The sequence below is a fragment of the Eubalaena glacialis genome, chromosome 19 (genome assembly GCF_028564815.1).
Source record: "Eubalaena glacialis isolate mEubGla1 chromosome 19, mEubGla1.1.hap2.+ XY, whole genome shotgun sequence".
NCBI lineage: Eukaryota > Metazoa > Chordata > Mammalia > Artiodactyla > Balaenidae > Eubalaena > Eubalaena glacialis.
In genome coordinates, this window is record NC_083734.1 from 16,811,245 (window position 1) to 16,838,392 (window position 27,148).

Genomic DNA, 27,148 nt, shown 5'->3' on the forward strand with positions numbered 1-27,148 from the left:
AATCTTCATGCAGCCATTTTGAGAGCTGTTAAAATCAGAATATCTTCCCAGCCTTCTCCAAACTGGCAAAATTCTATGTGAAGTGAATCTGGAGCCAGCATCCATTGACCTTTTTCTGGTAGTCAAGGATCTGGGGAGCCTAGTGGGCCACAGGCAGAATATGCATCATCTCTTCAGCTATGTGGTTAAATAAGTCAATACAATCAATAGCATAGCAACCTCAGACCAGTAACAGCAAATAAGTTTCTTCTTCCATAGCCTATCTAATCAATTGGTAGTGGCTGCCTGGATAACTGTGTTAAGAAGGATTCTGAAGCCCCATGTGGCCTCAGCAAGAAATAACCAAAATTGGTTAATAATGTCTAACATGGATTGGGGGGGAGGGGCTTGTAGCATGCAGATGACCCTACTTTAGATCCTGCCCTAGATGGCCCCTGGCTTGTGTCAAAAGAAAGATAAAGAGAATTCAGAGAGACACAGCAAATGGGAAAGGGAAGTAATATTATCTCAGTTAATCCTATAAAAGAAACTCCATTTTACAGATGAGAAAAATAAGGTTCAGAGAGTTTAAGTTATTTGCCCAAGGTCACACAGTCCCATGGTGATGGATTTGAAGCTACATCTGCCTTACTCCAGAGTTTACATCTGCCTTACTCCAGAGTTTAGCTTTTGTAGAAGGACAAAAAAGAGAGAGAGAGACAAAAGAAATGATTTTCTGAAAAGTGAGAGAAATAGGGCATAATGGGACCCCAACAAAAATGTCATCATGTGTCCGTGAGGGAATCTAAAATAAAATCCCAAATATATGAAGCATTTCCTGAGACTAATGACCAGGTTCATTGAGAACAGAAAGTGAACTTGAATGCAATGCCCTGTAATCTCAGGCAGAAAAGTCACACTGGTGGGGGATGGCACTCTTGCTAAGGGTGTCATCTCCAGTCTTCAATTGACTGGTCGTTGACTTTGACCAGTCATTTCCTTTCTTTGACCTTGTTTCGTCATTGGTAAAATAAGGCCTTTGAGCTACATTAGGGATGAGAAATATTTGTTCGTCATGTTGGTCTGAGGTATCAGGCATGGCTACCTACAATTCTGTGTTGAGAAGGATCCTGAGGCCGAATCTGAGAACAGCCAGGAAATAGTGCAATGATAGATTAGTAATGTCCACCTCTGGTGTTGGAGGAGAAGGGATATCTCATGTGCCATCCTTAAAGTATGTGATATCTCACTTCCAGCTCTAAAATTCTATAGCTCCATGATTTTCAACCATGAGGACACTCCCCAAGGCTCTGTGTCAAAAGAGAGGTGGATCTCCTACTGCCTGGACTAGGTGTGATGCTGCTCACTGTGGGGCAGGAGGAGAACCTCTGATCATCTGTTACTATTTCAGGACTTTCCTCGGAGGCCCCTACAGTGGGGGAAGAGCAGGCCCCAGGCATGGAGGAGACGGATGGGGAGCTGACAGTGAACCCCACACCTGAGCAGCCAGAACGAGGCATCCACTTCGTCACAACAGCCCCTACCCTGAAGCTGCTTAACCACCACCCCCTGCTCGAGGAATTCCTACAAGAGGGGTTGGAGGAGGGGGAGGCAGAGCTGAGGCCAGCACAGCCCTTCCGGCCTGACCCACCTACACCATACACCCCGAGTCCCCTTCCCCGTCTGGCCAAGCAGGACAGCCGCCCCGTCTCCACCAGCCCCACTCCAACCATGGTGGCAGCGCCTACTCAGCCCCAGTCCAGGGAAGGACCCTGGAGCCTGGAGTCAGAGCCCCCTGCACTTCATATCACAGCTCCTCTACCTCCAGGGCCCAGTATGGCAATGCCCACCCCAGGCCCAGCAGAGAGGCCCAATACTACACCCCCTAGCAGGGCATGGACTCCGACCCGAGAAGGTCCTGGAGACATAGGCAGGCCCTGGGCTCAAGAGGTCATGTCGCAGACCACAGGGCTTGGGATTGAGGGGACCATCACCACCTCTACGGCTTCAGGGGACGATGAGGAGACCACCACCACCAGCACCATCATCACCACCACCATCACCACAGTCCAGCCACCAGGTCAGCTACTTGATGGCTTGCAGATCTAGAGATGGGAATGGGGGAGCTGAGGGGCCCCTGAATTCCTCCCTCTCTTTCACTGTGCTGGCCTGCCTTGCCCTTGGGAACCAGACAGACCCAGGTTCAAATCCTGATTGGAAGCAACTACAGCAGACCTTAGAAATTTTATCTCACCTCCCTGAGCCTCATCTGTAAAATGGCAATAAGAAGACCTACCTCATTGAGCCACTGCAAGAACTGAGATAAGACTGCACACAGTAGGTGCTCGAGAGAAAGTGGTCCCCTGCTTTTAACAGGGTAATAGACCTCCCAAGGGGTGAGCTTCACCACACACGCGCACGCACACACAAACACACACAGGTCAGCCATAGTTGGATCCACTTTGCCAGAGCTGGGTTTAGCCTTATGTCTCCTCCTGCCTCCCAGGCCCTTGTAGCTGGAATTTCTCAGGCCCAGAGGGCGCTCTGGACTCCCCCACGGGCCCCAGCTCACCCCTTGATGTCGGCCTGGACTGTTTCTACTACATCTCCGTCTATCCTGGCTACGGTGTGGAAATCAAGGTGAGTGACCTGGATTTGGCAGGGGCAGAACTGGGGCTAGTGTGTTATCTTTCCGGAAAGGTGCTGGCCATGGGGGTGCGGGGGGTGGGTAGAGATGTGCAGGGTCATCAGTTGGACAGGGACCTAGGGCCAGGGCTGGGCAGTGGGCCTAAAACATGGTTGGATTCTGCCCTGCGCCTCAGGGAGTGAAGAGGCTCCTGCTCCCGCGCAGCAGTGCCTGGGCTGAGAGGGGCTGCTGGAGAAGCACGTGTGCCTGTCCTCTTCCCCCAAGGGTTTAATCAGGAGCTCAGGAGAGCCTGAGGAGGGGCTCTAGCCTCGATGGGCATGGGATTGGGTGAGTGTCTGAATCCATGCGTCTGAGTCGAAAGAACTCAGGGCGGCCTTGTTAGACCTGTGAGAGCCGTGGAGCCTCACTCACTCATATATTCACTTGCTCATGTATTCACTTACTCTTTCCCTTCAGCAAATACTCCCTGAGTAGCTCCTCTGGGCCAGGCCCTGTGCTGGCTCCTGGGATGCAGAGGTGGGAAGACAGACATGGCCGCAGCATCAAAGGTGACCAGCTGCTGGGAGAGCCAGACCTAGCACCCAGCCCCATGCCCCCGCCTTCCTATCTCATCCCTCCCTTGGCATTAAGCCTCCCTCTTAATCCCCAAACCTGACCCTGCAGGTCCTCGTGGCTGTTCCACAGGCTCCACCACCTCCACAGGCCCCAAACCCACCTCTTCCTTTTTGTTCCCCCAAACCTGCTTGCCACCCCACTCCTGTCCTCAGAGGCTGACCCCAACCAGCCAGAAACCTAGAGCAGGGCCACCACGGTGCATTGTAAATGGCATCCCTGGAGCTGTGTGACCAGAGGCACCTTGGCCCTTCCCTCTCCCTGTTCCACCATCTCCCTGATGCCCAAGTTCTATCACCATGACACTCCCCCAGACTCAGATCTACCTGCTTCTCCCCCTCTATCCCAACCCCCACGTGGTCCAGCCTCTGTCATCCCTCCCCTGATGCTGTAGTGGATGCCTCACTGGTCACTCCGCTCACGCTTGCCCCCATTACCATCCTCTACCCACACTGCAGTCATTTTTCTCAAATGAAATCGATCCTACCTCCCACGTCTCCCCCAAGGGCCTCTAAATCAAGGCCAGCGCCTCTGGGCCCGTCTCTAGCCACTTCTTCCCTTGTTCTCTACTCCTGCTTTGCACTAAACAGCTTGCAGCTAAGGGAATGGGTCAAGCGCACTTTCCCCACAAGCCCCAATTTCACCCACTGGTCCCTTTGCATGGAAGAGTCATCCTCCTATCCCCTCCCCTAGGACTCAACCCTGGCATCACTTTTTCTGGGAATCATCTCCTGATCCCCAAAGCCTGGGGCATCCCCCATCCTCGCTCATCACGCTGTCTCCTATGGGTCTGTTTATAGCTGTCACCTCCCCAGCTAGACTGTAAGCTCCTTGAGGGGTACCTTTGTGTACACGGCCCAGACTGGGTTCTCCATGGGCTGACTGAATGAATGGACAAATGAATGGAGGTAGGAAGGAATGAGGTGACATTTAATGTGACTCTGGAGACTGAATGCAGGTGGAGAGGAGAGGCATTCAACCCGGTTGAGGGAATCAGGGCGGTGACTGAGGAGCACAGGGAAGGGGCAGAGGAGGAGTCCCGGGAAGAGAACAGCTCTGCCTATCCCCCCTTCCCGGCCTGCTCCGCACGCATCCCACAGCCTCTGGATCTGGGCCTAGAGCTAGCTCATCTGTCCTGGGGCAGCACCCTCAGCCCTGCCCTCTGGGGATGTCAGGTCCAGGTCTCTGAGCCAGGCCCTGCGGAGGGGGACGTTCTCCCAGCACTGGTGGGCCCCTCCCCTTCTTTCTGTAACTGTTCGCTCCTGTTCTGTCAAGCCCTGTGCCCCTCGCTCTGGTCTGACTGGGAGGGTAATTAGGAACAGCCACCCCCCCTCCCCCCAAGCCATTAGCACTCAGTGCCGCTTAATTAAGGTAATTAATGTAAAATCATCACCTAATGAGTGGTGGCACTGGCTGTGGCTCACCAGGTGGAAGGCACCAGCTGCAGGTGTGGGGAAGGGGGTGGGAGGGGGCAGATGCCAGGCTGGCTGCCCCTCTGCAGGCCTGGGCTGGTTCCAACTGTCCCCCAAGCCTACCATCCCCACTGATGCCCACTAGGCCAGGCCGGGCCCAGTCCTGGTTCTCTCCACAATGAGGTAAGATGCTGCCTCTGCCTGCCCTGGCCCTGGCCCAGGCACAAGCCCCACCCTGGATACCCGCCCCCCTCACGTAAGCCCCCGGAAGCCCCGTGTCTGTTGTCTGGTTCTACCACATTTTTTTCATCAAATTCAAAAGCCGTTACCAGGCAACCTTGAGAGGAAGACCTGCCACAGCCCTGGATTGCTGTCAGGAAACGTAGCAGGCAGATGCTGGCCCCGCCCTCTACCGTACCACCACTGGGCAGAGTCCTTGGGGACCCTGTCGGCCCTGATGGCCTGAGAGCACCTGAGGCCATGGCAGGGAGGGCTGGGTGGGGAGGGACAGAATCATCCAGGGCTGAAGCAGGATTTAAGGCTCTTCCATGGCCAGTTCCAGCAACCTCTGCTCCTATCTAAGCCTCCTGGCCACACCACACAGGCCACTTGGGGACCTAAAGAATTAATGACACTGCAGACCAATACCCAATGGGTAGTTGAAAAACTGAGGCCATGAGGGAAAGGGAATTGCCCAAGGTCACTCCGTTAATCATTAACTAATATTTTGTTTTTTAAATTTATTTATTTATTTATGTTTGGCTGCATTGGGTCTTCGTTGCTGCACGTGGGCTTTCTCTAGTTGTGGTGAGCGAGGACTACTCTTTGTTGCAGTGCGCGGGCTTCTCATTGTGGTGGCTTCTCTTATTGTGGAGCATAGGCTCTAGGTGCGCAGGCTTCAGTAGTTGTGGTGCGCAGGCTTCGGTAACTGTGGCTCACGGGTTCCAGAGCTCAGGCTCAGTAGTTGTGGCGCACGGGCTTAGTTGCTCCGCGGCATGTGGGATCCTCCCAGACCAGGGCTCGAACCTGTGTCCCCTGCATTGGCAGGCAGATTCTTAACCACTGCGCCACCAAGGAAGCCCTAACTAATGTTTTTTGATGAGTGAATTTGTTCCACAAGTACAGATTGAGCAATTACTATGTGCCAGGCTCTGTACTGGGCGCTGGAGACATGGATCTTCACAGTTAGTGAGAGAGACAGAAATCATAAATGATGACCAAAAAAAAAAAAAGATGACCACAGAATGTGCAGTGCTGTTGGGGATAGGAGTGGGAAGCACAGAGGACTGTAGGAATTCCAGGATAGGGCACACTCCACCATCGGGGGGCCAGGGGGGGTCAGAGAAGGCTCCCCAGAGGTGATGATACCTGCTCTGAAGCCTGAAGGATGAGAGGCCAGCAGCCAAGCCTCGTCTGGAAAGCAGCAGGTAAGGCAGACTGGCCCTTGAAGGCTGCCCCGGCAGTTTTGAACGGGTGACTTTATTGCCTAGGAGCAGGAGGTGGGCTTAATGGCTTCTGGATTGCACTCCTGCCAGAGGCTAGGCCTGAGTGCAGTGCCCTCCGCCCAGGGCTGGCAGCTGGGCCAGGCCATGCTGTGCACTGGGGGCAAGACAGATGAGACAGCTGGAACGCCCAGGAGGCTGCCCACTGCTCCTTCAGGCTTGGGGAAGGCTTGTGGCTTCTTCCCATCATGGGTAAGCCCCTGCCTGCCCTTCCGTGAGTTCACAGGGATGGCTCAGGGTAGGTGGAAGGGATGGAATCCAGGCAAGGGAGACTGGAGGAACCATGGGAGGAGAGGAACGTTTTTTGTTTTCTGTTTTGGCCATACCACGCGGCATGTGGGATCCTAGTTCCCCAACCAGGGATCGAACCTGAGTCCCCTGCATTGGAAGTGCGGCGTCTTAACCAATGGACCACCAGAGAAGTCCGGAACATCTTAAAGACCCACAAATCACACTCCTGTGCAGGTCAGCCTGACACCATGCTGAACCCCTGCCATGTGACCACAGCTCTGGCTAAAGGCTGGGCCCCTGGGCAAGACCCTCTCAATTCCCTCTTTGTGAGGAACAGCCTCAGGGGTTCCAGGATCCCTAACAGCCCATATCTCCATGGCTTAGACCACAGCCCCTCATAACCTGCTTCATCCCTGGCCCCCACCTCCCTTCAGGATGCTGCAGCTATCTGTGCCTTCTGAGGCTGAGAGTCTGAGCTGCCTGTAGGAAGAAGGCCGGGGCCAGCCCTCTATGATGGGAAGAGGCTTGCCTATTTCAGCTGGGGATTGGGCACTGGGCTAGGGTCTTTTTAGAGAGATCCAGAGAAGACCCTTCAGGATGGGTGGGCATGAGCCCCATGGCCCATGAGGGTCCCATTTCCTCTCCAGGCAGCCAGCTCCCCTGAGAGCTCCAGGCCTTTCTGGGCCTGGCTTATGTCTCTCACTGTGCTTGGCATTCCAAGAGCCTTCCCATTGCCAGCCCCATCTTGGCTTGGCTGCTCTCTGTACCATCTGGAGCCTGGACACAGCTGCCCACAGTCCCTGCCCTAGTGCCCCAGATGGCCCCATTGGAACACTGCTCTCCCATGCCAGGCCAGCTGCCAGTTTGATAACCGGAACACCCTACCCTTCTAGGCCAGGTCAGGGCCAGGCCTGATATGGACGCAGGAGTAGGGTGGTGGGTCAGGGGGTTGAGATTTCTCAGCAACCTCCTCTTTCTTAGCTCCTGGAAGGCTTATCTGAGGGGGGGTCACAAGGGAGCAAACAGGTCTAGCCCCATGGATTTAGGCCCCTCTTCCCCTCCCTAAAGCAGACCCTACCCCATAAGTGTTTGTAGACAAGCATCAGTTAAGACAAGAGCATAGAAGCTGTCACACAGAGCACAGAAACTGAAAGTGGGGTTCCAATCCTGGTCCTGCAGCCCATCTCTCAGTCACTGGGCTACGCCCCTGGCCTTCTCTGGGCCTGTTTCCCATTCTGTTAGAGGAGGTTGAACCAGATGATGCAAAAGGCTCCTCCCAGCCAGTCCCTCTGAGTATGGCTCCTTTTCTGGGTGGGAAGCTCCCTCAGAGCTCAGAATGGGCAGTGGCATCTCAGGCCCTTGACCCTGTTTCCTGCTTCCTAGCAGCTCAGAATCTGGGCTAGGGAGAGGGTGGCTCCCAGGTACAGTGCCTCCCAGGCAGAGCCCTGGCAGACCTGAGGTGAGATGGGTCCACAGCCTGGGTGGGGCCCAGGTCTCTCCAAAAAAGGGAAAGAGGACTGCTCATGCTGCGCCCACTCTGTGCTGAGCCCCGTACAGGCGGGATCTAACTTAACCCTTATAACCCCATGAGGTAGGTGTGATTATCCCATTTCACAGGTGCCACTGGGATTCAGAGATGTCATGTGACTTGCCCAAGGACCTATCGACTAGTCGATGATGGAGCTGGGAGTTGATCCCAGGACTCAAGAGTCCCTGTTCTTCCCCTGGCCCAGAAGATTGGCCTGTTCCAGAAAGAGAGTTCAGTTGGGAACAGTTGGAGAACTCCATCCCCAACCCCTTTTCTCAGCCCAGCCCTGCCTGCTCCTCTAGGAACCCGATCTGGAATTCTCCCAGTTTCGGGGGAGAGGCCTGGGATGCTTGCATGAAGACAAAGCACTGGACCAGGAATCAGGAGTCCTGGCCTGGAGTCCTGGCTTTGCCTTGGATTTACAGTGTGACCCAAAGAGGAGCTCTCAACTTCTCTGATTACGAGGTTCCCTTCTCTATAGACTGGAGGTAAACACAGCCTGCCCTGCCTCCCTTATTGAGGTTTTGTGAGATCTGAGAGGATAATGGGTGTGAAAGAGCTTTGAAAACTGTAAAGGATCTCATGGGAAGAATTGTGATTCTACTACTGTTGGAGTGAGGGAGCACATGTATGTGTGGGCATGTGTGCCAGGTCATGTGTTTGAGGGAGTTGTGTGCATGCAGTGGGTTTATGTCAGAGTACACACACAGGTGCTGGTGATCAGGAGAGTGCAGTGGAGCAGGGGCCGTGGTCAGCTTCTGGGAGTGGGACTCAGGTACTGGGGGAGGGGCTTACACACAAGTCATCCCTGAGCTCATGGCCTGTGCAGGGTTGTACTAAGATGATTGTGTGCAAAGACTTGTGGCACCATCCTGTCTACGAGTCGCACCATTAGAGCATGTCCTGGAGACTGACTGGCAGCTTCCATGGGGACAGACAGGCCAGTCAAGGCTGATGGTCTGGGGTTGGCAGAGGGCAACCTGAATCCTCCCCACCTCCCAACCAGGAAGGAGTCAGCCCCCTCAAAGCAGCCATATTTCCTTCCTTGAACTGACCCCTGGTCTGCTGGCAGCTGGGCAATATTAGACAGCCCAGAGTCCTGTGGGAATTGTCCTCGGCTCTCTCTGCTTCTGTCTTCCCCGGCCTGATCCCCAGCTCCCCTCTTGTCACTGGCTAGGGGTGTGGGGAGACAGCCCTCGTGAGCAGAGCTGACATTTCAATCTGTCTCCTGAGCCCTTCAGATGCCTGCAAATTACATCAAGACTTCATCACCCCCCTTGTCTAACACCCAGCCCTGTCTGGCTCCTGTCAGGCCTGGCCCTCAAACAAGTGACAAATTACATCTGGCCACTGTGGCAGGCCTGCAAGTGGGTGCTTGAAACCCAAGGGACCAGCACTGCATAGACAGCCATTGTGAGAATAGAGTACCTTCTGGATAAGAGCCCCGAGTAATCAGGCCTACTCCATTCCATGCTCTCATGGCAACCCCTGCCACCAGGCCAGCTTTGAGGGGCCCATGCCTTCCCCAGATCAGAGGGGGACAGAGGTCTCAGCTCCCAGTTTTCTCAGCTTTATGGGCTTCTGGGGGGAAAGATGGCTCAACATCTTGAAAAAAGCCCAGTGTGGCCAAAAACCACCTCCCTGCTAAACCTGGTGGAACTGGGACCCAGGAATAAAGATGTCTAGAAATCTGTCTGCAGGTGACACCCCCATGAGGTTAGGAGGGAGGGAGCTGCCTTTGCCTCCAGCAAGGCCAGGCTCTGCTACTTAACACCTGTGTGACCTTAGCCTCTCCCAGCCTCTGTTTACTTAAGGGGATTTTACCACCCACCTTACAGAATTCTGGTGAGGATGAAATAATATCTGTAAATAGTACAAGGCTTGACACATTGTAGGTGCTCTGTGAATGGTAATTGTTGTTATTGCTGTTGCCACTGTTGCTGGTTAAAAAGCAGGGTCAGTAATTTCCCTGCAGTGATGTCCTCCCTTCCTCCTCCTCCTCCCAGGCTGGCCCTGCCCCCTTAAGGCGCTCTCAGACCCACCTGCTGCACGTGCTCTCCCTGAGCCTGCAACCCCTCCTCTCCCCCCTAGAGGATTCCTGCTGCATGCATTCAGTCCCACTTAAGGCAGAATTATATGCTGCCTGGCATCTCTCGATAATTACAGATTCCACGTGTGTGAGTCTTGTTTGCCCAACTCTAGAATCACAGAATCTCCAAGTTTGAGGGGACCTCATCCAGCCTCCGCCTGCTGCAGGAATTCCCTGAGGAATGTCCCTGGCAGATGGTCCGGCAGCCTCCACCCAAATGTGCCCTGGAGGGGAGGTCCTTATGGAGAGGCTGCACATCTGCCCCAGCACCCTGCCTTGAGCCTTCTCTTTAGCCCCAAAGATCCCCTAGGCCTTTTCTCCCAGGCAGGGGAGTCTGCAGGGCACGTATGCTCTCAGCACCCACAGTCTGAGGGGGCCAGAGCCTAGCGCAGCTGTGTCCTTGGACCTGGCTGGGCTCAGCATCCTCTGTGCTTCTCAGTTTACAGAAATCTGCAAGGAATGTACCTCTAGCGACCCGCACATTCACCCTTTCCACACATCTTTATTGCAACTGGCCAGTGAAGAGGGCATTGTGACCCAAAATGCTACCTTTAGGCTTTAGAAGAGAGACAGACGGTAGAGAGGCCTGAAGTAAAGGAACTGACTGGCCTGGCTTGGGAGGCAGAGGATGGTGGCCCTGAGACCTGAAAGAATGAGCAGCTTCAGCAGGAGAGGAAAAACGGAAGGCATTCCCTGGGCAGGGTCCTGCATATGCAAATGTCCAGAGGAGGGGAGTGAGGCGTGGCCTGTGGCTGCAGTGAAGATAAGAGGCTGGCATAGCTGCTGAGGCCAACTGTGAGCTGGGAAGTTTGGACCTTTTCCTGTGGACAATCTGAAGTCACCAACAGGGTTTGGGTAGGAGAGAGACATGATCCAATCTGAGACAGCTGGGGCCAGGGAGATGCGTTGGGGATGGGAGGGGTGAAGGCCAGGTGAGGAACAGTGGGTGGGGGGGGAGGGTGGTAGGTAATCAGAGCCAAGATAGAGACAAAGGGATGGAGAGGAGGAATCAACTGAAATATTTGGGAGATAAGATTAGGAAGGATTTGGTGACTCACTGGATGCCACTTAACTAGCCCAGGCGGATAATCTGTGAAGGTCCTGCCTCAGAGCAACATAGTAAGGACCTTGGAAACCATGTAGATCAGTGCTTCGGAATCACCTTGTTAAAATGCAAAGGATGAGGACTTCCCTGGTGGCGCAGTGGTTAAGAACCCGCCTGCCAATGCAGGGGACACGGGTTCGAGCCCTGGCCGGGAAGATCCCACATGCCTCAGAGCAACTAAGCCCGTGCGCCACAGCTACTGAGCCTGCGCTCTAGAGCCCGTGTGCCACAACTACTGAAGCCCGCGCGCCTAGAGCCCGTGCTCCGCAACAAGAGAAGCCACCACAATGAGAAGCCCGCGCACCGCAACGAAGAGTAGCCCCTGCTCGCCGCAACTAGAGAAAGCCCGCGAGCAGCACCAAAGACTCAACACAGCCAAAAATTAATTAATTAAGCTCCCCGGTGGTGCTGATGCTGCTGGCCGAGGGACCACGTTCTGAGTAGCAAAGATTCACACTAGGCACTTTATATGATGGAGAAAATGAAGCTCAAATAGTCGGCATACTTGTCCAAGATCACATGGTTAGGATTAGGTCCCAGACCTCTGGGCTCCCAATCCAGTGCTCCTTTACCAGGCCACACTAACACTTCCCCTCTGGGCAGAGTCTGTTGCTGTCCGATCCTTGTTTGACTGAGTGAAGGCATGGAGCCCAGAGGATGCTCCAGGGATTGAAGGTCTAAGGGCGTTGGGGTGGTGGCAGAGGGGCCTGTGACAGCCAGAGGAAAGGACTGGAAAAAGAGGCCCAGAGAAGAGAGAACAGAAGGGTGGCTGGCACGTGGAGGGGCGTGGCATAAGGCTAGGCTGAGCAGTCAGCAGAGGCCAAGTTGGGCAGGGCCTCGAGGGCCACAGCAAGGAGTCTGGACTAGATACTATGGTCTTTGTGGGCTCACTGGAGAGCCACGGATGATTTAAATAAGGAAGCACCATGAGCAGCAACATATCAGGGCTATTCACTGGCTGCAGTTCAGAGAATATCGGTGTGGAGGGAGAAGTGGGTTAAGCCCTGCAGGCAGGGAGGCTGGCAGGAGGCTGCTGCGATGGTCTAGGTGAGCAATAACAGTGAGGACGGGGGAGGTAGCAGCGGGGATGAAGAGCAGTGAACAGAGTTGGGGGCCAGTTGACAGGAAGGAATGACGGATTTGATGTGGGGTATAAGGGAGGAGGAGAGATGCCAGTTTCTAACTTGGGCCTGCAGATGGATGGTAAGGTCATTCCCTGAGCTGGGGAGCCAGGGGAGCTGCCAGCTGAGGGAAGGGGGTGCTCAGTTTGAGGCAGGCTGGGTGTGAGATGCCAACAGAGGATGTTCAGGGGAAGCTGATGTTTAAGAGCCCACCTTGCTGGCCAGGCCCTCGGCGGACACCGTCTAGTTCAACACACCAACTGCATCCCCACCTCACCGATGAGAAAACGGAGCCTAGAGCTATGAAGGGACAGGAAGCATTTGGTGTAGCCGAAAAGCTTTGGAAACAGACACGTTTACAAATCCTACTTGTGCTAATCTCTACGTGACCCTGGATAATTTACTTGATATCTCTGAACTTCAGGTCCCATTTCACAGGGTTACTGGGAAGGTAAAATGAGCTCTTCCTGCACTGAAGTGCCTAGCTCAGGGCCGGGGGCTCCAATGCCCAAGGGGCATTTAGGATTGGGCATGCCCCTGGCCTGCAGGAGCCTGAGGGCAGCAGGGCTCAATCAGCAAAAAGAAGCCTGACTCTTCTGTTTTGCTCTGTTTATTCTATGGACAGGTCCAGAACATCAGCCTCCGAGAAGGGGAGACAGTAACTGTGGAGGGCCTCGGGGGGCCTGACCCCTTGCCCCTGGCCAACGAGTCTTTCCTGCTGAGGGGCCACGTCATCCGCAGCCCCACCCACCAAGCGGCCCTGAGGTTCCAGAGCCTCCCACCACCTGCTGGGCCTGGCACCTTCCATTTCTACTACCAAGGTAGGCCTGGGTAGCTGAGGAAAAGACCAGCCCAGACTGGCTGCCCTCCTGGGGATCTCTGGTGCTGTTACAGCCTGGGGGAAACATGGAGAGACTAGTAACATACAACTCAGTTGCCCAGGGAAGCTCTGTACAACTGGAGGTGAGTATTGCCCATCTGATACCTCCAGGACCTTCCCTCCTCCACCTACCACCCTGCAGAGAACTGGTCTCAAAGGGGGACTGACACAGAATCAGGCAGCCCCAGGTGTGCCCATTGCCACTCATTCATTCATTCATTCAGTAAACTTTTCCTAGGCATCTGCTCCTTGCCAGGCCTGTGCTAGAGACTGGCAGTATTAAGATCCAGCCAAGTCCTTGCCCTCAAGGAGTTCAGAATCTCCTCGGGAGGCAGACACCTAACAGGCAGTAACAATAGAAGGCCTCTCCCCAAATGCAAGGGGGTCAAGGTCAAAGGGGCTTGATAGTGACCATCTAAAGGTCCTTAGCTACCAACCTGGCCTTCCTGAACTGCCTCACCCACCCTGGACCTGGCCATGTCCCAGTCAGCTCAGAACACCGCTGGAAATAGGAGAGTGGCATGATGTAATAGGAAAATCACAGACTCAGGATATGGGCAGATCTGTGTCTGAATCTCCTTCCCACTGGCTATTGACCTTGGACAAGTCATTTGACCTCTCTAACCCTCCTTTTCCTCTGTTGTAAAATGAGTCCAAAACACCTACTCCACAAAGTCATGGTAGGGATGAAACAAAATGGTGCATGTCAAGGGCTTAGCACACATCCAGGAAGAAACCGGAACTATGTTAAAGAGCTAGTAGGATGGGAAAGGGAGGAAAAGGGGTTTGGGACTCTATCCCTCTCCCATCAGTATCCCTCCTGGCCCCTTCGTCCCCAGACAAAGTCTTCTTGATCCCTTGCACTGCTGTGACAAGGTAACCAGTTCAGATTGGGGAGTGCTAATAGGGAAATAATTGACATGAACAATTGGCTTGCATTGTCAGGGACCACTTCTGCGGCCCTGCCGGGAGCCACGGTCACTCCTCTGGAGATGGGGATGCTTGGACCTCCCCCCGCTAAGGAGTACTCACCCCTTTCTGGCCTCTCCACCTAAACTGGGGGAGCAATCTGGTGTGGCAACAGGGAGCCTGGTGGCCATCAGGGGCTGGCCAGGGGCTTGTCAGAGGCAAGGGGCCAGCTGAGGCAAGGGTGAGCGTCTAGGCAGCCCGACCAGCCTCCCTAACGGCTCATCAATCCTCCCTAGCGGCGGGCATAATTTCACACCACGGCAACCTTCTCTCTTGCTGCAAATTCCTTTGCACAAACCCCCAGACCTTCTCTCTGTTGGGCCAGACAAAGTTGGCTGAAAGGCAGCGAGTTGGAGGCCTGGCGAGGGGTGCAGACCCCAAGGAGGGGCTGGGAAAGCTGGCCCAGTCCTGCCTCTTTCTCAGTTCCCAGAAGCCCTCCCTCCTCGCCCAGTTTTTGTCAATGATCAGCTCTTTCCTTAATGAGTGTAATTCCCCTAATTATAGGCTGTAATTAGCCCTGATCCCAGAGATGGGAACAGGAGCGTGTGCTCATACGCGCGTCTCCCTGGGCTGGAGAAAGAGGGTGCCAGAAGAGGGGGTGAGGGGCCCTGTACCCACACCCCTGTCAGAGCTATCCAAGATAATGTTGGAGATCATAAGGTTGGGCCCTCATCTGCAGAACCAAGTTCCAACTCCCCTCCCACAGCCTCAGGCAGGGTGAGGAAGTAGAAGGCCCTGCCAGGCATCCCCCTCCTCCCTCCTGAATATTCCTGGCACTGGACTTGGCCCCAGAAACAGATGCCAGGGAGAAAATAGCTCAACAGATTGCAGTGATGCAGGCTCCCCGGGAACAGTCGTCATGGCAACAGGAGGAAGCTCGTCTTGAGAAGTGGCACTTTACCCACCATGGAGTCTGGGGGCTTCATTGTCCGCCCCCAGCCTCCTGCTCTTACCTCATCCCAGCCCAATTTCCTAATCTGTGAAATGGGGGACCTTCCTTCCCAGAACTGTGATAAGAACTCATGGGGAAGATGGAAGTACAAGTGCTGAGCATGACGTCTGGCTCATGACCTAGACTGCCCTCAGTGTCACTCCCCCCTCCATTCTGGGTAGAATGTCCCATCCCATCCCAGCCTGGGGTTTCTCCCCAGATCATTGTGAGTGGCCGCCCTGAACAACCACCCAGGACAACCTTGGTTATTACTCTCAGGTTTCTCTGACTCCTGAGCCCAGGTTTCTACTTCATGTGGGAAAGCAGGTGGGAAAGAGGAGATATAAAGCAGTGGGCTCTAGAGCCAGGAGTTTCAAGTACCCACTCTACCACTTACTGGCTGTGTGGTCAGGGCAAGTCCCTCAGTCTCTCCGAACCTTAGTTTTCCTCACCTGAAGGTGAGTTAATAAGCCCTAACTTCCTCCTAAGCATGTTGTAGACATCAAGTAAGAAGAGTATGAAGGCACTTTAGAAGCTGGAAGGTGCATGCAGATGTGAGGTGCTTTTATTAATCAAAATTACAAACAATAACAGCAAGCTGGTGTGTGCAGTATTTGTTCTGTGCCAGACAATGCACATATATCCTCTCACTTAACCTCTCATGTAACAACATTGGATGCAAACTCCAAATGGGTGGGTAAACAAGGAAACTGAGGCACAGAGAAGTTACGCAACTTGCCCAAAGTGGCACAGCAAGTAGGGGAGCCTGTATTCAAACCCAGGTAGTCTGACCTCAGAGCCCACCTCCTAAGCACTGCCCCGTACTGACTACCAATCACAAGCAATCACTCATTGGCCATTCTTTTAAGAACTCTGTGAGAGAGGGATGAATAGGAATCATCTCCCCCTTTCACAGACCTAGTAACTAAGACCAGGACAGGTGAAAATCACAAAACTTGTGTCTGGACCCTCGTCTGCCCAGAGGCAGCCCTTTCTTATATTCATACAAAGGCACACAGAGGCTTGTAGAGTCCCTGCCTGGACCTTTCTTCCCATCCACCTAGTACCATCAGTAAGGGTGGGCCTCGTCCACCCCAAGACCCAGGAGTGGTTCCTCAGTCTAGACGGTCCTCATCTCTCCCACCACCTCCGAGGGTTTGCAGACTATAGCTCAGACTCTTCACTCAGCCACTCTCCTTGACCACCTCTCAGACCCAAGCCCTGACCCCTATTTTTAGCTAAGGCCCCAGCTTGGCACTGGATTGGGATTGGCCGGGTTTTTTTTATAGGATTTGCTGCCACCATTCGGTCATACTTGGTATGACAGTTCTAAAAGTTACCAAGTTTCCCAGGGCAACTTGTCCCTCCCACAACTTCCTTGAAGGCGTGTCCTGCCTCGCCACCCTCGACCCATCCTGTTTTTGAAAAGTCCACAGCCCTTGCTATCAAGCTTTTTAGCATTTCTCAGTGAATACTGGGAAAGCTTTTACTGTCTGTGACTTAAGTGTTTCCTGCTGTAATTCATATTTGTCCCCTACAGGAAACATAATATCAGTACTTTACATCAGTATAGGCTTTTCTCTATTTCAAGTTCTTTCACATCTACAAGTCATTCAATAAACATTTCTTGGTTCCAGGGATACCAAGCTGAATAAAATACTATCTCATTTATTCTCACAATATCCCTGTAAGTGGGCTGGCATTTTGAACCTCATTTAACAAATGAGGAAACTAGGACACAGAAAGGCGAAGTAACTTGCCTAAAGTGTTAGAAAGCTTGGACCAGAACCCAAGGCTCCAACTTCCACCTCTGTGCTTGCTCCAGTAACCAGCCCAGGCTGCCGGAAATATCACTGGCACCTTCTGGGGAGGGGGTCAGAGTCTCTTCTGGAATTCCTGATGCTTCCTCTGACACCTCAAGGCAGGCTGGGGCAGGCCCCTTTTGCCCTGGCTATGACTCAGCCCACTCAACACACACACACACACATCACCCATTCTCTCTCTGCAGCCTATCTCCTGAGCTGCCACTTTCCCCGACGTCCAGCTTATGGAGCTGTGACTGTCACCAGCCTCCACCCAGGAGGTAGTGCCCGCTTCCACTGTGCCACTGGCTACCAGCTGAAGGGTGCCAGGCTCCTTACCTGTCTCAACGCCACCCAGCCCTTATGGGATTCTCAGGAGCCTGTCTGCATTGGTGAGTAGCCCCAGGGGACTCAGTGCTGAACAGGGGAGTGAGGTGGGGGGCTCATTCCTGCTCTCTGTTGCTGTCTGGCACCTTCATTTGCTCTCCATAAGGAAGCCAGAAAGTGGCCACACACATCAGTAGCATTCACCCAACCTGCACTTATTGAGCACTTACTGTGTAGAGGCACCGCAGGTATACAGAGCAGAATTAAACAGGGACTGTGCCTTCAAGGAGCCCACAGTTCCAGGAAATGGGAGTGAAAGAAAGTACATGGGTCACCAACTTCCAGAGCAGGAAGTTAAAAGTACCAATGAAGAGGGAATTCCCTGGCGGTCCAGTGGTTAGGACTCAGTGCCTTCACTGCTGTGGACCCACGTTCGATCCCTGGTCGGGGAACTAAGATCCAGCAAGCTGCACAGTCAAAAAAAAAAAAAAAAAAAGTCCCCGTAAAGAGACAGAGTGACCTGGGATGGGGGAAAGCAATCATTCTTAGCTGGGTACTTAGGAGGCTTCCTAGGGGAAGTAAGCATTGAAGGTTTGACATTTCTTTTCTTTTTTTTTTTTTTTTAATGAGTGTTGAGTTGTATTAACTATTCATACAGCTGTTATTTAGATGATCATATGATTTTTCCTTTGATCTGTTGATGTGGTAAATTATAGTAACTGATTTTTAAAATTTATTTATTTATTTTTGGCTGCGTTGGGTCTTCGTTGATGCATGTGGGCTTTCTCTAGTTGCGGCGAGCGGGGGCTACTCTTTGTTGCGGTGCGCGGGCTTCTCATTGCTGTGGCTTCTCGTTGCAGAGCACGGGCTCTAGGCGTGCGGGCTTCAGTAGTTGTGGCACGTGGGCTCAGTAGTTGTGGCACGCAGGCTCAGTAGTTGTGGCGCACGGGCTTAGTTGCTCCGTGGCATGTGGGATCTTCCCAGACCAGGGCTCGAACCTGTGACCCCTGCACTGGCAGGCGGATTCTTAACCACTGCGCCACCAGGGAAGTCCCTGGACATTTCAGTGGAGGGAACAATGTGGGCAGTGACACAGAGGTGAGAAGGTGAGGGAGCATTTAGGGACACAGAAAACAGCCAGGTTTGGCTGAGGCCTGAGACATGTGGTGGGGGCAGTGGGAGGGCCTTGAATGTCAGGCCAAGACACTGGGTGGGGAGCTGTTGAAGTTTTGTGAGATGGGGAGGGAGGGGCTCAGAACTATTCCTCAGGAGAGACAGCCGGGTGGTGTCTGGAGGCTAGGCAGCCAGCCAGGCAAGAGTGTTTGAACTTAGACAATGACTTTGGGAATGAAGAGGAGGGAAGTGTTTCCAGAGTCACTGACGAGGGAATGGGGGGAAGGAGGAGACTCCCAGGTTCTGGCCCTGGGTGATCAGGGAGTCTGAGATTGCTGCCAGTGGAGTGGGGCTTGTTGGCAGAAGGGAGATGGAATGTTTAGTTTGCAGCGTGAAAGGCAGCTTGGGTTTTTGATACTTATTTCATTCTCTAAACTCTTTCTAGGTGCCAGGCATAAGCAGAGGTGAATAAGCCAGACACGGGCTCTGCCCTCAAGGAGCTCTCTGTATGGTGGGAAGACTGGAAAGCAGCTCAGGAAGTTCAGTGCAGATGGAGCTGTGATGGGGGGAACTCAGGGCACAGTGGGGATCCAAGGGAGGGAGAGCTTCTCCAAAATGAGGAAGGAGACAAGGAAAGTTTCCCAAGGAGAAGGCAGGGAAGGATGACAAGCATGTTAGAGCTCAGGGAAGTGGAGTGGATTCCTGGAACAGCACCTGCAAAGATGCGGAGGCACGAAGCAGCACACCGTAGTGAGGACGTGGTGAGGTGCGCCTGAAGAAGAGGGTGTACGGGGAAGGGCTGAAGCTGAGTCAAGAGAGAGTGGTTTATAAAGGGCTTGATTACCCTCTTGAGCCTGAACTTTATCCTGAGGGTAATAGGGAGCCACTGAGGAATTTAAGTGAAGGATGGGGCATGATCAGATTTGAAGGGCAGTTCCATTCTGAGACCAAGCAGAAAGGTGAGTCTGCCCTCTCTGCAAAGAAGCAGAGAAGAAACTCACCACAACTCCTTCCCCGGGAGCTTTATTAGGTTAAAATATTCTGCAGTCTTGAAAACTTGGAGACAAAGGCACTGGGTCTTGGCCATGGCAGCCTGGTCTCTGAGAGCTGGCAGGGTCCAGAGCTGTGTGTCCAGAAGAGGAAAGCACTGCCTGAAACCAGCCACACTCCTGTTGCCTGAGACCCCTTCTCTGGCCCCATTTAACTGCCAGGAGCCTGTGGCCAAGTAACTCAGCAGCCCTCAGTGATGGGGATGGGAGAGCTGCTAAGCCTCTGCTTAGGAAGAGAGGACGGTCCCAGGCCAGAGGGACCAGTGCTGGAAAGGCCCTAAGGGGTCAGCCCAGAAATGACAGTGGTAGTGATGCTGTTTCAGACAGCGTTCAAGACTATCGCCTGGCTAGCAATGCCTGCTAAGGGCACAAGATTTGGAGGTGGATGGCATGCATACCAGGTGTTTGTCATCCCTGATCTAGTCCTACTCTCTTTTTTAATATCCATTCACTCATTTTATTCAACAAACATTGAATACCAACTCTGTGCCTGGCCTGAAAAGACTTGGCCCCTGCCCAGGGGGGCCTAGGTAAGGGACATATCCAATAATAACTGGTTTAGGAAAGTGGCATAAGGTAGAGACAGCAGATATACCCAAGAAGGTTGGATATACCCTGCAGCAGATATGCCCTGGTAAGGGGTATTAATAAAGTTCACCTGGGCGGGGGAAATCAGGGAAGGCCTCCCAGAGGAGTCAGCAGAGAGGGTAAGTGACTTACCCAGGGCTACACGGCTAGGCAATGGAAGATCTACCTTAGTCAAGGGAGTTGCACATGAAGAATCCCAGAGGTGTGAAAGGTTAGGAGGTCAGCTGCCTGGAGCTGCAGGGTCACAGGGGCAAAGGATTGACCTTCAGGGCCATGAAAGCAAGCTCCCTGCTGCCCTGTGCAGAACATACAGAGCTGGGATGGGCAGAGAGGCTTGTTAGGCTGTCTAGGATCCCACAGGCCAGCCCAGCCCACCATCCCACCCCTGTCTCGCAGCTTCCTGCGGTGGAGTGATCCGCAATGCCACCACGGGCCGTATCGTCTCTCCCGGCTTCCCGGGCAACTACAGCATCAACCTCACCTGCCACTGGCTGCTTGAGGCTCCCGAGGGCCAGCGGCTGCACCTGCACTTTGAGAAGGTTTCCCTGGCAGAGGATGACGACAGGTGAGGGGGTATCCTGGTGGGATAGCAGTGCCTGGCCTGGTAATACCCTGCTGGAGGGATGGTACCCAAGCCTGGGGCCTCACCCCACTCAACTCAGCGACCAGCCACGCAGCTGCCGCTCTCCTGGCCCAGGCTCATCATCCGCAATGGGGACAATGTGGAGGCCCCGCCCGTGTATGATTCCTACGAGGTGGAGTACCTGCCCATTGAGGGCCTGCTCAGCTCCGGCCGACACTTCTTTGTGGAGCTCAGTACTGACAGCAGTGGGGCGGCTGCAGGCATGGCCCTGCGCTATGAGGGTGAGCCTGCTGGGACCTAACTGGGGGTGGGGGTCTTGAGCCTGGGGTCTCTTCTCACACCCTCCCCCTCTGCCTCCATTCCATCATCACGCCTTCCAACTCAGCCCTTGCTCACCTGCCACCCAGGTCCCCTCTCCCTACCCCTCTCCTGAAGTCCAGGATTCTACTCCATCTTTTCAGGAGACCCCTGCCTGCACCCAGGACCTCTGGTCCAAGAGAATGAATTCTCTAGAGTTTGAAGAACAAAAATGGCCCCAACTCTTAGGGAAGGAGAATTGCTGCAAGAGACATTCTAGCACCACTCATGCATGCATGTGTTCATTATTCAAAAAACATTTATTGAGCACCCTCTGTGTACTAAGCACAAACTAGGCACTGGGAATACAATGGTAATCAAGATGGCCTCCTGAGCACAATCGGGATGGATGCTCTGGGCTGTCCCTGCCCTCTGCTCCAAACCTCAGACATACACCTGCAGTCAGGAAGAGAAAGGCCTTGGGGAGGGAAGTAGGTGGACAACTGCCCCCTGTGTTTGCTCTAGTCGAGGCTGAGCTGGGCTGGGCCCTGTGGTTTGCAGCCTTCCAGCAAGGCCATTGCTATGAGCCCTTTGTCAAATACGGAAACTTCAGCAGCAGCGCACCCTCCTACCCTGTGGGTACCACCGTGGAGTTCAGCTGCGACCCTGGCTACACCCTAGAGCAGGGCTCCATCATCATTGAGTGCGTTGACCCTCATGACCCCCAATGGAATGAGACAGAGCCCGCCTGCCGAGGTCAGTAGGTACCAGTAGATGGGCCTGCCAGGGCAGGGAGCAGGGTGGGCACCAGGGAGCCAGCCACGGGGCCTGGGACCACAGGGGCCCTCTGACATGTGTGATTCAAGCTTCCCCCTGAGGAGGAGGTGGGGGGCTCCGAGCAGTGGGTAGGCACTCCTGTGGGCCGGTGGCAGCTCCAGGACATACCACTGGGGGGAACGCGGAGGGGACGCGCCTCCTCTGCCTTCCAGCTGTGTGCAGTGGGGAGATCACAGACTCGGCCGGCGTGGTGCTCTCCCCCAACTGGCCAGAGCCCTACGGCCGTGGGCAGGACTGCATCTGGGGCGTGCATGTGGAGGAAGACAAGCGCATCATGCTGGACATCCGAGTGTGAGTGCCCACTGGGCTCGGCCAAGCTACCTCCTGAGCTCTGGGGACATCTCTCACCCAGCCCGTCATGGGGTCCCCGGGCCCAGCCTCCCTGACAGTCCTCCTCCACAGGCTGCGCATAGGCCCTGGTGACGTGCTTACCTTCTACGATGGGGATGACCTGACAGCCCGGGTGCTGGGCCAGTACTCTGGGCCCCGTGGCCACTTCAAGCTCTTTACCTCCATGGCCGACGTCACCATACAGTTCCAGTCGGACCCCGGGGCCTCAGTGCTGGGCTACCAGCAGGGCTTTGTCATCCACTTCTTTGGTGAGCTTGCCCCTGCCCCACCCTGCTGCCTGGGGGAAAAGGGATGCCAGGATGCAGACCCCGAACCATGGCAAGTCAGAGAGTCCAGGGCAATGAGGAGCCTGAGCGCTCTTATCTGATGAGGGAAAGCTGGGAAACTCCAGGTATCACCTTCAGGAAGCTAATCTTGTTCTCCATCTTCCCTGAGGGCCCAGTGAGAGGAAGCAAGCCTCCATTGCAGCAAGAGGGATTTGGGTAGACAGCAGGAAGAACTTCATAACAGAAATAGGGAACTGAGGAAAGGCGTTCGTTTCTACCTTTCTAACAATCTTTGACAGAAATGACAATTTTCCCCACCCTATCCAATCCCTCTCTCAGGACTGAGAAATTGGCCAACATACTTCTGGAAGTAAGGCCAAAGCTTAGGTGACAACCCTGGAATCTAGGAGACAGAACGATGCCAGGGACTGAGGAATTGGCCAACATACTTCTGGAAGTAAGGCCAAAGCTTAGGTGACAACCCTGGAATCTAGGAGACAGAACGATATCAGGGACAGGCAAGGAGGGGCCCTTGAGCAGGAAGGCATGAATCGCTGAGCCCGCCTAGACCAGGCTAGGCCCAGGACAAACTGGCAGGAGCCGGAGTGCCCTCAGGGTCAGGGAGGCTAGCACAGTCCCTTTGGTGCTGCTGACGGCCTGCATCTTGCTGCCCCCAGAGGTGCCCCGTAATGACACGTGTCCGGAGCTGCCTGAGATCCCCAATGGCTGGAAGAGCCCGTCGCAGCCTGAGCTGGTACATGGCACTGTCGTCACTTACCAGTGCTATCCTGGCTACCAGGTGGTGGGATCCAGTGTCCTCATGTGCCAGTGGGACCTAACCTGGAGTGAGGACCTGCCCTCCTGCCAGAGGGGTGAGTGTACCTGTTCCCCATATTCTCCCCAGCACAACCTACAAGCCTCTCTCCTGGATTCTGACCCAGACTCCAGCCATTATTAGCTGGTATTCATAGCCTCAATTTCCTCATCTGTGAAATGGGATAATACTTTCTCATAGGGCCATCCGCCAAGTACTCCAAGTATTTCGTTCCTGGTATATGGCCAATCAGTATTTGTTGACTCTGATGGATGGGAAGGGGCAAATGAGGAGATACACCAGCAAAATGGTAGGGGCAAATAAATAGGGGTGGAGCCATATGCCATGAAGATGTTGGCTGACTTGGAACAAAGCCAGCGTGGACTGGCTTTTGCTGAGTTCTACTTGGGCTACTTCCCCCCATCACCCCCCACCCATAGTGACTTCCTGCCATGACCCTGGGGATGTGGAGCACAGCCGACGCCTCATATCTAGCCCCAAGTTTCCCGTGGGGGCCACTGTGCAGTACATCTGTGACCAGGGTTTTGTGCTGACGGGTAGTGCCATCCTCACCTGCCATGACCGCCAAGCCAGCAGCCCCAAGTGGAGCGACCGGCCCCCCAAATGTCTCCGTAAGTGTCAAATGAGGAGGATGGGAAGATGCTGCCTCTGGAGGCTAGGGGCCTGGCACCCTCACTGGGCTCTGCCTGCTTTGCAGTGGAACATCTCAAGCCGTGCCATGGCCTCAGCGCCCCCGAGAATGGTGCCCGCAGTCCTGAGAAGCAGCTGCACCCAGCGGGGGCTACTATCCACTTCTCATGTGCCCCTGGCTACGTGCTGAAGGGCCAGGCCAGCATTAAGTGTGTGCCCGGACACCCCTCACATTGGAGTGACCCCCCACCCATCTGTAGGGCTGGTGAGTGCCCTGCCACCCCCGGAACCTCTGCCTGGCCCGTAGGGCTGCTCTGGCAAAGATGTCAAGTGCTGAGAACCAGAACCCCCTGCCCATGCCCCCTTCATGTTATTCTTGGTCTCCCCAGTCTCTGCCAGATCCGTCTGACCTGGTGACACCAAGACAAATTCTGGGATGGGCTCTCCTTGGACAAATCCTTCCCATGATCAGCCCACTCCCTACCTTAGTGGTTTGGTTCTTTGGGCTCATCCACTGCCCTTGGCCCTCCCCTCTTGTTCCAGCCTCTCTGGATGGCTTCTACAGCGGCCGCAGCCTGGATGGTGAGCCCCCAACCTTGAGGGCCAGGGAAATAATCTCCCTGCCCCTAGTTCTCACAGCTCCCAGGCCATGGGTTCTCTGAGGAGGGAGGGCAGAGAAAGAGAGAGGTCTGGGACTAGCGGGGCAAAAAGCTCCTTCCCTGCCCCCAGCCAGCTAGAGGGAGCTGGTGGCCGGATGCCCCTGGGCAGAGGTGAGGGGATGTGGGATCCAGGCCTCTGCCCCAATCCCATCCTCTGTGCTTTCAGTTGCCAAGGCGCCTGCTGCCTCCAGCACCCTGGATGCTGCTCACATTGCAGCTGCCATCTTCTTGCCGCTGGTGGCAATGGCGCTCTTGGTGGGAGGTGTGTACCTCTACTTCTCCAGGTGAGTCTGGCTTCCCTTCCTGCCCTGCACCCCTGACTCACTCCTGCCCAGCACTCCTGACTCACAGGCTTCTCTGCCGCACAGGCTCCAGGGGAAAAGCCCCCTGCAGCTGCCCCGAACACGACCCCGCCCTTATGACCGCATCACCGTGGAGTCAGCATTTGACAATCCGACTTACGAGACTGGAGTAAGTACCCAGGCCAGGCCTGACACCCTAATCAGGACCCAATCCTATGCTCCCTTGGGCAGGTACCCCTGAGGGTCCTGCCAAGCCCTCTCTCTCTTTCCCTTTCCCTTTCCCTTGGGAAGGTGGATTATGGACTGGCGAACCTTTTACAAGTTTCCAACTCCCAGCAGTCTCTTTCCTTTGCAGGAGACGAGAGAATATGAAGTCTCCATCTAGGTGGGGCAGCCTGGGGAAGCCGGCTCAGCCCTGCATCACAGCCCAGCAGCAGAGCTTCCTGCTGTCCCTCCACCTCCTGTACATACCACCTGGGAAGAGATGCCACCAATCCCTCAAGAAGTTGTGCTCTTCCCGCCTGCAATGCCCGCCAGGGCCTATTTTCTTGGTACCACTGCCCACTTAGGGCCCCTCCTTGGGTCCAAGTCAGGGGCATCTGCCTCTAGGCAGAACACAGCTGGGGCACAGGCATCAAGAACCAGCATTCTCCTGACTCTCTTTCGTGCCCTGGACCCTCCAGCCTGGAATTCACAGGCAGAGCGGGAGCACCTCTCTCCATGTGACCACCATCCAGCCCTGGCATGCAGCACCCTGCAGCAGGGTTAACTTGACAGTGGCGGAAACTGTGCCAGGGTGCTCCTCACGGGGCCATCACCAGTGGCCAAAACTGCTCTCAACAGTGACCTCTGGGTAGTCCTGACATGCTGACATCAGCCCCCTCGGGGTGGGGGGGTGTCTCTAGTCTTTCTCTAAGGCCCTGGGAATGGTCAGTTCTGCCTTCTGTCCCTTCCTGGGGGAGGCAATAATTCTAAGGGATCCTAAGGGGTTTAGGGACTCTACCCCAAGCTCAGGTTGGGCTTCCCTAGGCCACACCACTCATGCTCCACACCAAAGCAGGACACCCCGCTGCTCCCCTGGCAGCCCTGCACCCTGAAGAGAGGGAGACCTTCCCCTGATGTCAGCCTGGCTGTTAAAAACATCCTCTTTCCCATTAGCCCCTCCTCCAACCCCAGCCCCCTGTCAGGCTTCCCTCCTGGCTACTGCATTTTGGGATAAGGGGAGTGGGCAGGTATATTCTGGAGAGGAGCAGAGGTCCAAGGGTCCAGGAATTTGGCATGGAACAGGGGGTCAGAGAGTCCCAGGGAGAGGCCCAGAAGCTGGCTGCAGGCCACTTTGTACATGTAATGTATTATATGGCGTCTGGGCTCCAGCCAGAGAACAATCTTCTATTTCTGTTGTTTCCTTATTAAAATGGTGTTTTTGAAAAAAAACCAAGCAATGGCCTGGTGGATGGTACTTTCTTGGAGGGAAGGAAGGTGGGAGATAAATGGGATGTGGACTTTAGGACCAGAAGGCATGCTGGACCTACCAACTGATCATCTCCAGATTTTATCAAAACCCAGTCATGGGAATTCCCTGGCGGTCCAGTGGTTGGGACACAGCACTTTCAATGTGGTGGCCTGGGTTCAATCCCTGCAGGGAACTAAGATCCCGCAAGCTGCGCGGCGCAGCCAAAAAAAATACAACAACAACAACAGAAAAAACACAGTCACATGCCAGTGCTTCAGGGACTACTGTCCCAACAAGGTCAGTGCAACAGATGGCATGTGAAATGAGAGGTCCCAATTGCTGGTGCCACAGGGGTATGGGAGCCCAGGAACCCAAATGCTCATCAATCCCAATGCTTCATTTCCTCCTCTTTGCTAGGTCCAGAACTGCAGGCTGGCACATTCCCAAGCCTGTCCTCTAAGCCACTGTATTGCTGAAAAAGCCCAGGAAGCCTGACGCCTCTCTTCTTTCGCTTCCTTCCAGCTAGCAAGGCTTAGGAAATTGGAATAGGAATCAGAGAGTGAACCCCTGAACATGAGGCTCTAGTCTGTCTTGTCCTCAGAGAACATCCAGACTGTCAGGCGCAGAGGCAATGCAGTGTAGGGGCCTGGCTCCTATTTTAACAAAAGCTGTATCCATGGACTCCAGAAAGAGGTGACTGAAGTGGATGTGCTTAAGTTTGCCATGTTTGGTCCCTCCCAGCCTCTATGCCCCTTCCCTATGGCCCCCAGCACCTCCTGAGATGTGTTTAGCCAGCCTTGGTCCCCATTATACATCCATGCTTAGAGGTATGCTCTGCATGGCTGCTCTCCAGAGTAAGAGCAAGAGGGAGGCAACAGGGAGTTAAGGGCACTCAGAAGCCAGATGACACAAAATCTCTGATGGAAACAGTAGCAGCAACCAGAATTTCTACAGTCATCCAGCGGGGAGGTCTTGACCACTCATGGCTGCCCACTTCCTGGTTCTACCACAAGCCACCTTGAAGGATGGAGAGGCTCCAGTCTATGCAGA

At 54.4% G+C, this 27,148-nt stretch overlaps 1 protein-coding gene across 2 annotated transcripts; it reads left to right on the forward strand.

Annotated features, from left to right (window-relative positions):
* The first annotated feature begins 1,695 nt into the window (after window positions 1-1,695).
* On the forward strand, window positions 1,696-25,152 carry SEZ6 (seizure related 6 homolog). 2 transcript variants are annotated; one of them, XM_061175561.1, is made up of 16 exons: window positions 1,696-2,059; window positions 2,486-2,619; window positions 12,852-13,047; window positions 17,015-17,200; window positions 20,282-20,450; window positions 20,583-20,749; window positions 21,327-21,521; window positions 21,755-21,893; window positions 22,005-22,201; window positions 22,897-23,091; window positions 23,474-23,665; window positions 23,752-23,949; window positions 24,228-24,266; window positions 24,510-24,627; window positions 24,712-24,814; window positions 25,001-25,152. In XM_061175561.1, the coding sequence occupies exons 1-16, from the start codon at window positions 1,711-1,713 to the stop codon at window positions 25,028-25,030; spliced, it is 2,607 nt and encodes an 868-aa protein (XP_061031544.1). In that variant the 5' UTR covers window positions 1,696-1,710; the 3' UTR covers window positions 25,031-25,152. The 2 variants fall into 2 exon arrangements, with proteins under 2 accessions (XP_061031544.1, XP_061031543.1); XM_061175560.1 differs by having other exon boundaries at window positions 24,985-25,017.
* The last annotated feature ends 1,996 nt before the right edge of the window (window positions 25,153-27,148 follow it).

Excerpts from the sequence above, each read along its gene's own strand:
- SEZ6 (XM_061175560.1), top strand. The coding sequence starts at position 1,711 with ATGGTGGCAGCGCCTACTCAGCCCCAGTCCAGGGAAGGACCCTGGAGC. Across the intron at positions 20,750-21,326 it reads CATGGCCCTGCGCTATGAGG|CCTTCCAGCAAGGCCATTGC; the intron begins GTGAGCCTGCTG and ends TGTGGTTTGCAG. Across the intron at positions 23,666-23,751 it reads CCGGCCCCCCAAATGTCTCC|TGGAACATCTCAAGCCGTGC; the intron begins GTAAGTGTCAAA and ends CCTGCTTTGCAG.